The sequence below is a fragment of the Argiope bruennichi genome, chromosome 2 (genome assembly GCF_947563725.1).
Source record: "Argiope bruennichi chromosome 2, qqArgBrue1.1, whole genome shotgun sequence".
NCBI lineage: Eukaryota > Metazoa > Arthropoda > Arachnida > Araneae > Araneidae > Argiope > Argiope bruennichi.
The window spans coordinates 118,404,515-118,417,162 of record NC_079152.1 but is presented as its reverse complement, the minus strand read 5'-3'; the positions used below and the strand labels follow the sequence as shown (position 1 = coordinate 118,417,162).

General features: G+C 26.9%; 1 protein-coding gene across 2 annotated transcripts in view; it reads right to left on the bottom strand.

Moving 5' to 3' along the window:
• The window catches only part of LOC129961612 (pleckstrin homology domain-containing family G member 4B-like), a 544,990-nt gene that overhangs the window by 223,478 nt on the left and 308,864 nt on the right, over positions 1-12,648 (bottom strand). For both annotated transcript variants that reach the window (XM_056075118.1, XM_056075119.1), the window contains one exon: positions 4,710-4,769. In XM_056075118.1, the coding sequence (XP_055931093.1) occupies positions 4,710-4,769 (60 nt within the window). The remainder of the gene's footprint in view (positions 1-4,709; positions 4,770-12,648) is intronic.

Genomic DNA, 12,648 nt, shown 5'->3' with positions numbered 1-12,648 from the left:
AATAGTGCATTAACTCATTATGAGATTTGAAAATTTAAATAAATTGAATGCAAGTTATTTAAATAATAAATTATTTTATATATATTAAATATAACATTAAAGGATATATTGAAAAATGCTGATGTACAATCTTTAAATTTTTTATCCCCATAAAAGTTTTTATGAAAAATAAGTTTTTCTTCTGCATCCGCTTTGCACTTTCAACAAAAATATATTACTTGCTGCATTTGTTGATTAATTCTGCACAAAGTTTCAATAAAAATAAATACCATCTTTTTTCCATGTTTCAATATAAATTTATTCATTAATTATATAATAATCCAATATAAATTATTTGATAATTGTAATAATTTATATCGGATAAATTATTAATTTATCAATAATTAATACTATATTAATATTGTAATAATTTGATATTAATAATATAATAATAACATTAAAAAAATTATTTTAATTTTTTATTTAAATAAATATTTTAGCTTAAATTAATCCAATAACTACAAATAAACAAAAAAAATTAACTGTTATTTATTTTTTAATTTAAAAAGTCGTTTGGCAATTAACTTCAAAATATGTATTAAATAAAATTCAGTAAAATAAACAAACCTATGTCTTTCAATGTATAATAAATATTATTGGGAAAAAGCATTTGAGAATCTCGAAAGACAGAATATTCTTTAATCACTCACTGGAGTAAAACTTCAATATCCCACCAACTCATTTTAAATTCAAATTCTAAGTGGGTAATCTTAAGATACCTCCGGATACATTTATTTCCCCGTTTCACAATCAAACGTAGCCGCTCAATCCGGACAGTTTGCTAGTAGTGCTTCTAGATGTAATGCCTAGAAGTTAAGTTGTAATTTAAATGTAATCCTCTGCATTACAAACAGAAGGTAGTAAGGCGTCTGAGAATGGGAAATTTGAATTAGCATTAAACACAAGCAATTCCACGATAGTTGCATTTGATGATATCGATGCGCCGTGCGGGTTGATACACGAATATCTCATTACTTGGGGAAGCAAATAAGGAAATGGTCCCAGAGATGTGCATTGCCACTTAAAATTTAAGTGTTTTGTGATGAAAATAGCAACGATTTGTTTATTTTTAAATGAAAGTAAATTCTGAAAAACACTGAAACGTAAACAAAACAGATAGAAATGCCTCAACAAAAGAAATTATATAAAATTATATGATTAAAGCTTGTATGTATTAGTATTATCATAATTTAAGAAGCTCAGTGAAAATTTCAACTTAAATAAATCAGCTTTTTGAAAATCTTTCAATAAATAGGACACATAAATTTTGAAGTAAATGGATTCAATCTTTTAAAAAGCGAATGGATTAATTTTATCCTATAATATATTTATTATATATTAAACGACATAGGTAGGTTTATTTTACTGAATTTTTATTTGACGCCTATTTTGAAGTTAGTTATCAAACGACTTTTTTTAAATAAAAAAATAAATAACAGACAAATTTTTATTTATTTTAAATCCCAAGACAATTTTTCTAAAATATTTACAAACCATTAAAAAGTGTTACAAAAATTCACAATTACGCCTTTTAATTTAGGTAAACAAGGTATTTTTTTTTTCGAAAATACCATTTTTTTTAATAAAATTAGATATTTTTAATTCTTGAACAGTCTACTTCATAAAGCCATTTGAATTTTGCCTTTTTGTTCCTTTTTTGAGAAGTTACATTAATTTTTATATATCCATAATACGCGTTTTAATGTTATTTTACTTCTTTAAATACTATTTTCTCAGATTCAAAATTTGATAGAATTTCTTTGAGGAAAAACTTATAAATCAAACGTTTGTTGTTTTTTTTCTCTTCTTTAATGTAACAATTTCTCGATATGTCCTGCAGTTCCCGAACAATAGAATAAGCAATCTGTACACTTAAAATATTCTACAGTTGTTTTAATGCTTCACAAACCAAAAGAAAAAAAATGTTAAAGTTTATGTTACTTATCAGTCGAAACTTAATATATATGAAGACTGGATAAAAATACAGCTGTTTGTTTATTTCAGTAGATATATATTTAATATATATACTGAATATGTGACTAAAACAGACTTTTTTTTAAAAAAAAAAGAAAGTAATATATTTTTACTATATTTTTTGATATATAATAACATAGTACAATATATATATATATATATATATATATATATATATATATATATATATATATATATATATATATATAAGCTATCTACAAGTTTTTGAATAAATCATCAAGAAACTTTTTAACTAGAAGGTTTTTGCTATTTATACCTTTTTCAAGCAAAAATACCCACTTTTTTTGTTATTAAAAATAGCTTTTTAACTCATAGGTGCTTTTTCAATCTTCTTTATACAAAAATTTGCAAATTTGAGTATTTTACCGCGTTTTAAAAATAAATAAGTAACCCAGAACGAAGTCATGTGCCTTCAATAGCACAATATTTCAATATTCACAGCAGAGTTGCTACGCACTAATCATAATAATTAATTTGAAGAGGATTAACAATAACAGAAAAGCGAAATTATAAATTAATATGCGTTTAAACTTTGCAGATGGCCACACGTTTTCCCAATTTTTGAACCTGCAATGGCCAAAATTAATTACAGCACTTAAGTGTAACTATAACTCTACTCTGCAATAGAGATTACAGTTTGAAGCTTGCTCAGTGTAAAATTACGTAAATTTAATTTATTCTACTGAGTATATTTTTAAAAGATCAACATGATTATTTAAATATCAAATGATACATTTCTGAAACAGACGAAAAAAAGTCTAAAAATTTTAATATAATAGACGTTTTTTTTAAGTCTCTTTAATGTTACAGTCGCATAATGTTACCGGTTTCAAGCAAAGGACATTCCAAATTCCTCTGACTTTCAGCACCCAGAAAGCATCAGAGAACCAACACAAGGTGAAATACTCGACCTAAAATGTAATACAAATGCAGCGGGGAAAAAAAAAAATACGGATTACGCCATGCTCTCCCTCCACCCATTAGAAGGTTTCCTATTCCGATCACTTTTTTCACTGATTGAACACCACGGTGCGATAGATAGCAATCTATCAGACTAATTGTTTAAAACAAATGGCCACAGCAAATTAGACGCGCTCTCATTTCTCCATTGTTTCGATCAAAGTAGCCTAAATAAAGCAACCTCGGCACACAAAAAAAAGGGGAGATCCTATTTTTATAGGATCAAACAGGTGTAGGGATGAGTGGAATGCCACTGAAAACGAAACACTGTTCGTGGGAAGACTTTTCTAAATGAGGAGTCTGCCGTAGGTAGATCAGGTGCCACGCCTCCTAAACTCATGCAGAATGAGCCAAGTGAAGACACTGAACTGGTGGGTGGGCGGTACTTGACCTGTGACCTCTATCAGGTAACTATGATTTGACCTCTTTGCCAGGTGGGTTTGGAAAAAAGGGAAGCATTGAACATATGTCACGATGACTTGAAATGCATACAAATATAGAACATTGATGGTTTAGAAAATGTTAAGATGAATCCGACTAAAGGCTTTCGTAAAAGACGTTCATGGAATTAATTAATTCTTTACCAAGTTGAAATATTTCAATGATATGAAATGCCAAAAGAGGTTTGCAAACAAGTGATTTTAACAGAAATTGCCACTGTTTAAATAATAATCATGAACAGCTTAAGTTTTCAAAAGGTAATTTAAATGTTTAATAATGGAACATTTTAATTACAAAATAGAATTATTGATTTTTTTTTATTTGGGTTTACAGAAATTATTGCTTTTTTTTTAAATGGTCAAGTTGGTTCAAAAACTTAAATGAAATATAACCAGTCTCTGGTTAAAATAAAATTAAAAGAATAATTAAAAACCTGGAGGAAAATTCCAAAATTAACACGCTTTTTAAAAAATAAAAAAAAATATTATATCCAGCAATATTTTGTTAAAATTTTTTTTAGAAAATTTAAAAAGACAACTGGTAATGTTTTGCTTTTCTCTCCCCCACTTCTCCCACACCAATATATCATATTAACACATTAGTATCTTTACATATTATATACCTAATTCAAATAAATAAATTATATTTCTTTATTTTCACAATAAGCAAATGATTCATTCGTAATGAAGTTGTGAAAATATAATGCTTTCAGATTTAAAACATACTAAAACAATTAGCGCATTCTAATTCGTGATATAGTTTGATTTGTTGAAAGAAAATGTTTCCAGTTATTTGTTTTCTTGAAAGAAATTTCACATTGCTCTAAGTAATTGTTGTGCAGGAAAAACGAGCATCGGCGTTCAAATTATTTTAAGAAAATTCGGTCCAAGTGTAAAATATTAAGATGAATATATGACAACTGCGCAATTTCAAGTAAAAGAACAAATATATTCTCGAAAAACCAAAAAGATCAAATTAATTTTCTTTTACATAAGTTGAAAATGACAAGTCTTAGTAAAAATACAAGTAATGGAACAAAAATTAATCATATAACTCTATATCGATGGGTATATTTATTATTGAATATTAACTATGAGCTATATGATAATATAGCAGCCAAATAAAAAGGTTTCTAAAATATTGTTTTACTTCAAAAGTAGAACCGTTTCGTATCTATAAAAATTGTTTTAACAAGGGGAGGGGACTCCTTTAATTTGTATCTTGTAAAAATATATAAAAGCGAAATATTGACGAATCAGTCAAAAAATACTCACGTAAATTTGTTCGCACTTGACGACAGTTGGCCAGAATTGTGTGATCTGAACGCTTTGAACCTGAAATTTTAAAAAAAGAAAAGTTATATTAACATGAAAATATGTTGAATGACAAAAAATAAATATGTTTGTATCTTGTTTGAAACAATAAAATCTATAAATACATATAAAATCAAAATTCTATAAATTACTTGGTCTCATTTTTTAATCTAATAAGAATAGAAACGATTTGTAATTCTTTAAATTATAATAGAAACGATTTGTAATTCTTTAAATTATAAAAAAGTTCGTTTAATTACATAAATAATTAGTTTAAACAACGCTAAGCAAAAAAAAAAAAAAATGTAAACAATTTAGTTAGACAATTGTCTGATAAAATAGTTTATATAACATTGCTAAAAATATAGTTTCACTGAGCAATCTAGAAAATTCAGTTCAGGTGTAAAATATAAAAATAAATATATGAAAATAGTGATTTCAAAAAAATAAAAGAAAAACAAATATATTATCGAAATATTTTGGAAGGATAAATATTTTTAAAATAATCACAATTTGATTTGTAAATAATAATAGATATCACGAGTTACAGCGTATAACAATGATTGTTATTTTAGACATTTGATATTTATTTGCAAATATAAAACATAAGTAATTCAGATAACAATTATTTATTTTAAAATTCGTAATAAACTATTTATATACTAATTTTAAAAAAATTTAAAATTGCATAATTAATTAATTTTCTTTTTAAATTGCATAATTAATGATAAGAGAACTCGCTTTTAAAAATATAAATAAGAAGCAAACTTTCTTAAAGTATTTAACAAATTTATAGCAAAATGAAAATTATAGCATATTATTTATAGAAAATGAAAATTATAGCAAAATGAAATATTTTAGCTTTCAAAGATAAAACATTCATATAATAAAATATCATAATGACGAGAAAGCCAATGATATAATTCATAGAAACTGACATAGTATTAGAATATATATATAATCTTAATTTAATCTCTTAATTTAGTTTAGACCCTAGTTACTTTTCTAATTACTAATCTTAAATCACCCTATGTAAACTTCCTTCTAAAATGTTCTCTTATTTCCTGATTCAAATCCCACTTTTTTTATTTCTAACACACACTTAAAAAGTTGCTGACTCTGCTGGTTTCCACGAAGTGAGCCAAGGGATAAAAAATCCTAAACGTTTACACATCTTTTCCAAAAATACCCAAGATTCCCTTGCCTAAGTCAACACGTATTAAAAAAATCCCTATCAGAATCTGGTAAGAAAACCACTAAAGGGAAAAAAACTCGTTCTTATCTTCTAATGCGAATGTATGAATCGCGCCTTTGTTTCTGTTTAAAAATTATGCCTTCGGAATTGAAGTTCATTCAAAAAGTCTCTTCCTTTCGGACACGTAAATTACACTTTACTATATATAGGGAAAATATAGTATAGGATATATATATAGAGAGAAATCTCAAATATTTTTAAAAGAATAAAAGATTTTATCACAAGAAAAACTGCAATAAAATAAATTATTGATTATTAAATAATCATTGATTAAAATAAGTGAATTATGGAATTAAAAGGAATAAAACGGTAACAATTTAAGGATATATAATAAAAGGAAAGCATGCTCAGATGAGTGAATCATGACGAAAGATGACGAAAAGTATATGTTTTTATTCTTTTTCGAATTCTCTGGCAATTCTAGAATGTCACCTGTGACAGAAAGGTTAAGAAATCAAAGAAAAATTAATTTATATTCGGTATGGAGGAAAAAAGAAAGAGAAAGAGCCCGGATTTCACATTTTTCTCCCCTTGACAGCAAAAAATGCGCCAAGGAGCCTCGGGTATGACACGAACTGCTTTTCAAAGTACACGTGTATACCACAAGGCTTACTTCATTAGTAATCAAATCAACTTGAACCAGTTCTGAAACGACTTAGCTAATTAAACATCTTTGTTACCCTTCCAAGGAAGTGTGAAATAAAAGCCGCACATTAAACTGCAGCAAACATGCCCGTCTAACCTCTAAAGTTAACCAGTCATGTTCAGAATTGTGGATAAAAAATTTGTAAAGCAATTTAAAAAATGTGTAAGGAATTTTTATTACATAGACTTCTTTGTTATATTTAAGAAAAGCAATTAAATTCTTTAATGTGATTGTGATTATACTATGAAATTCAAAAAATTCTTCCCGGAAACTTCTATTATTAATGTGGAGCAAGTATGACATGCTGTAAATCACCACTAACCTGTTGCTTTTAATATAAATCTTCTTTCAGAGACAATGAACATAATAAAGAGCTCTCTTGTTTACATGAATTAACCTGGATTGTTAATAAAGCAAGTAAGCGCGAACTTAGGCAAGAGCTTTTGACATTTGCAAAACAAAAAATTAGAGAAATAACGTCGGCTTTTAAAAGTTAATAGATTCTTATAAAACGTGACCAAAAATAAAAATAAAAAGCATATTATTTTCAGCACAAAGATTAAAAAAATATTACTAATTCAAATACACACTTAGCATATATTATTTTAAAGCACAATATAAAGATTTGCATTAACTTTGCATAAAACTTTTGGGTACGTAGCCTCCACGTTTCATCGTCATCAAGCTTTAGATTCAGAAATTTTGCATATATTTTAATTTTCCATCTTAAAATTACAAAAAAAAAGATATCTTCCTTGACTATTCATATCACATATTCCAAGCACATCTCAAATAGGCAAGTTTCTTTTTTTGTCTAGACCTCGGATCAAGTCGCTGGTTTGAGCCATATGTATCGTAGACCAACCAATCAGATGGCTATCTCCAATAATCGAACTCATTAGCAGAAAGGAAAGTCATAAACAGACTACTGCTTAACAGCGTGTTAACTGAGACAAAACAACCACAAGCAGAGGAATAGTGGCATTAATTGAGGAAAGTATTCATTGTTTAGCGATGGGAAATCAAAAGATGAATCGCTGCAAGCAGCTTTGGGTGCTGTTGTTTCTACCTCGACTTGAAGACAAGACCGGTGGCAAGTACGTTGACATCAAAGGAATGCGTGCTCGCCTGTAATACGCCAACACGCAAAGATGTCAGGCAGTCGTATTGTAGTATCAGTTTCGGCGATAAAAACGGTCAGGAAAACGGGAAGTAAACTCGGTGGTCAAAGTCGTAAGCAATAAATTTCTTATTCCTAATACACCAATTCAATGCGATGCTGTCATGAGTTTTTAAAACGGAAGTAAACTGGGTCTAGTAAGTATATATAATTCAGCCACGTAACTGAGGGTATTTAACGAGGGGTACGATGATAATTCTTAATCATCTGTTTAAGAGAAGGCATCAGAAACTTGGCATGAAAAAAGTAAATAAAAAGCTAGGCTCTAACAAGAAATACGACTTTCATAAAATGGTTATTTTCTAGGCTAATGTATATCAAAACGATCTGTATTTGTTTCGAATGACTGCTAAAGAGAACTAACTAGTCTCGTTTTTTCATTGTTCTTAATCTTATTAAATAAAAATAATCAGTACCTGGAAGATTTCAAAAAGATTTGTTCTAAAAATAATAGCATATAAATTTGAAGCGTAAATATAAAGAATAAAAACTCGAGATAAAAATATTAAAAGTAAAAAAAGAAAAGAAAAATCTTAACTAATCATTTGAAATACATCCAGTTCGTTATAGACGATAATGTCTGTTGGTAATTTTTTACTTAACGAATATTTATGGCAACGAAACAAAATTAATTTCGAAACAAAGACATTACAATACTATAATAATTTATTTGAATTTAATGATAACATTATGAACGAAACATGACATCTGATTGTTACAAACTCAAAGGAATAACATAGATATCTTCGTATAGTATAGTCCTTCTGTTGTATTTTCGTAATAGAATCGTATCACTCGTACATCATACATAATAATGCATTAAAGATTTTTAAAAAATATGAACCTGCAGCAACGTAGGAAGTTGCACAGCTTGATAAAAAACTATTATATATATATATATATATATATATATATATATATATATATATATATATATATATATATATATATATATATATATATATATATATATATATTATATATATATATATATATCCATCCAATCCTTTTTATTTGGAGTATAGAAGATGAGGTCGGAAGCCGAAATGAAACGTAAGAAGCTTTCGGAAACAATTTAAAAATTTAATTTTAATTTTTCTTTCATATATTTGTGTATATAAAAGAAAACATCTTTATTTCTTAATGTCTAACGAATTCTAACGTAAGAATTTAAATAGCACTAAAAACGAAGTTAGCAAGTAGTTAAAATAACTATAAAGCATTTAAATTATTATAATTTTAATCCTTATTGAAAATTTAGAATTATACGAAACAAAATTTTGGCGTTTAGATAAACAAAGGAGTAAATGTGTGTGTGTTTTTTCAACAACTAGTAAATAATAAAATCTGAGTAGCAACAAATTGAAATTTTCAGTTCTTTAATTTGCCTTTTTTTTTTTCCTTCAAAATATTAAGCAAATGTTTCAGATTAAGATCAAAGGCATCGAAATATTTATTTTTTAACATACAATCCATAAAAAAAATCAATTAGTAGCACATGGATTACCCAATTAACAGTTTCGCGCAAAAAATATACAAAAATACAAATATACAAAAGAATAATATATATATATATACAAAAAATGTATATGTGTGAAACTGAAAACCAATATACTAGAAAGTATATAAATTTATTCATCATAATTGCATGTGTAAGCTCACCTACCGAAAACAAAAATTGTTCAAAAGTATTTTCCTGCTTAGATCATTTTCCGGATTATCCATGGATGCCGTGTATCACATTTTTGCAGATAATCAGGAATTTACCACTTACAATTTAATGTTTTAAAAAAATAGAAACATTTACATTTTAGGCATTTTACTTGAATATTTTGGTTTCATTCTACTCAATTCTTCACAACATTTGCAGGGAGATAAAAGCCAAAATTATCTTTTTCAAATAGATTGTAAACAAATATTAATATTATGCTTTTAAAAAATCATGATGAGACATTATGAGAAAAAGGTGAAACTCTGAAGTTTAAAAAAGCTTTTTTGCGTTTACAAAGAAAACTTTATTTTACTTTTATATATTAGTATAAAACTCGCAAATAAAATTTGATTAAAAAAAATTCTGATTTTTTTTTTCTTCTTATCTTTGCGTTTCAAGCGGAATCTAAAATTTCAGATGGAGGTGGTAAAAAGAATTTACATGAAAAAAAAACAACAATATTTTTTAAAAAAATTTAAATTACAAAGTAAATTGTACGACTTATAATATATAACGTGCGTATTTTTTTCAAGGTGTGTTAAATCCATAAATAACCATTTTTACACTCAAAACGTAAAATAGCTATTGACTGTAGAGGGGTCAGACTTAGATAAATAAAAGCATTGATAACCAACTTGAATCATGACATTGTTTGCTGTCTGTGTTTAATTGTTATTTCCTCAAGTGCATCTACTTTAAAATGAAATCGAAATCTCTAAGCTATGTTCGTAAGTAAAGAGCAGGTAACGAAATACACCAAAAACAAAAACCATATTCATATTCAAAAGACCACCTGTTCCACATCCATCACCATATTTCGCATGGTAAAGTAAAAAAGGAATATTAAAATGTAGGTTTCAAGTTCAACATAGAATTAGTTTTCAAGTTTAAACAGTGAGCGATAGTTTTTCCTCTTTATTAGAGAAATTATGTAGGAAGTGGTTAGCGCGCTCAAACCGGTTTTAAGTAAAAGACAGGTGTAAGCTGTCGACACGTCACACGGGTGCAAAAGGGTTCTTATAGGCAAATGAGATGAGAATTGTAAATTCAGCAGTAGAAAGTAATCTAAAGGTGTAGGATAGAATAACACACACAATATATACTGAATAAATAAGTTTTACTATGCTAAATTATAGCGTTCAATAAAAAACATGCAACTTAATGAAAATATTTTAGAATATTTTTTGAAAAATCTATTTTTGAACTCGAAAATCTACAAATATCTGCATACAAATTATTGCTAATAATTTCATCAAATTATAAAATTAACTTTTCATCAACATAATATTCACATCCGATTTATTTTTCTCTGCAATTTTCGTAATATTATAACTTTGAACATTTAATTAACAGGCTTATCATAATCCTTTATTTTTTATTCAACTAGGAAGTCTTAGTTAATTTTACTGAAAAGTCTAAAATTTAACAACCATTAGTATCTTCATGCATTTAAATGGGTCTTATAAACCATGTATGATTTAATTGATAAATAACAGAAGTAACAAATTAATACTTATTTTCGGATACACGAAAAAAAAACATAACATTACAAAACATATGAATAAACAAAAGTTACTGAGAAATTATACTTATATTTCGTTAACGTATTAATTACCAGATAAAAAAATTATGTATATAAAAAAAGACATGAGAGCAAAATTTTATTAATTTTATTTATTATTAAATTTTATTAAATTTATTCAAAAAATTAAAGAAACTTAAAGAAAACGTATAAAGAGCACAAAAGTATACAAAAATTATATTTTAAGACTGTTGGACAAACTGTATTAACAGCGAGTACAACAGAAAAAAAAATTAGTTTAAACAAAAACTAAATAAAATGTAAAATAATAAATAAATTACCAATTAAATTTTGAGTATAAAGTTATGAAAGTACAAAATTAATACTTATTTCAAACGAAAATGAACTCGTTCAATTTTAAAGCTCATTTTCACTTCTCTATTAAAGAGTGACAGTGGAAATCTGCGTTATTTTTTATTTTAAAAAAACTCATTTTTTAAAACCATTAGCACCAATACACAGTTTTGAATGCAACAGCTGGATACCTCACAAAAGTGTTGTCCCTATTTCCAATTTGAAAGTAATAATAATAATGGAGAATCAAATAACGGGTGTCGATATAAAAAAAAAAAAAAATAGCGAGAGGTTTCAGTCAGTTATACAGTAGCAATAACACAATGTCCTGCTTTCTTTTCAAACTTGTGTCAGATCTTTTTTTTTTTTTTCAAATATCGAAAGAGAACAAAAAAAGAAGACGCTTTAATTATACAATTTAAAAAGAGAAGAAAAAAACAACAACATCGATCTACATCTATAGCAGTTTGACAGGTTATTGAGAACACTCATACACAAAAAACGAAAACCTAGCATTTGAAGAGGCTAATTTTCGAAGTTTATAGATTGCTTCACTTCTCCGCTAATGTGAAAAATTTATAAACTTATTGCCGTGGGATTCTTTATACTGCATTGAAGGTACCTTCATTAAATATCGTATTTTATGTTTAGGAGTTTAGCGGTAATTGTAAAGTTTTATTATGGATAAAATTCATTTAAGTATACAGGGAAAGTTGATGATCACTTTTACACAGCTTCAATAAACCTAGTTTCGGCTCACCTGATGACAAATATTATTGCAAAAATGAAAGCGGGTAGAAATTAATTTAAATTTCCATTAGCCTAGTTTTTTCACTCATAATTTAAGCTTTGCATCACAACCTCGAGCAAACTCATCATAAAAAAAAAGCAGAGGAACTTTATAACCATTTTTCTATACCATTAGAGAAAACACAATTGTCCTGTATGCTACCAGCAAAAAAATATGCTTAAAGTTCTATATTTTTTACTACACGAAGTCGATCAATATTTTCAGTTAAACATTAATTCTAGATCAAATTACATAATGTACATACTGAAAAGAAAATGCCAAAAGTTTTTTTGTTTTCATATCTCTTTGGCTATAAGAAATCTAAATAAGGTAACTTTTGAAACACTGGCACAAGTTTATTTACTGAAAGTATAATGTCATCATTCAGACGACTGTAGCCATACTTTTTTTTGAATAATTAACTTACTTATGAATTTCAAAA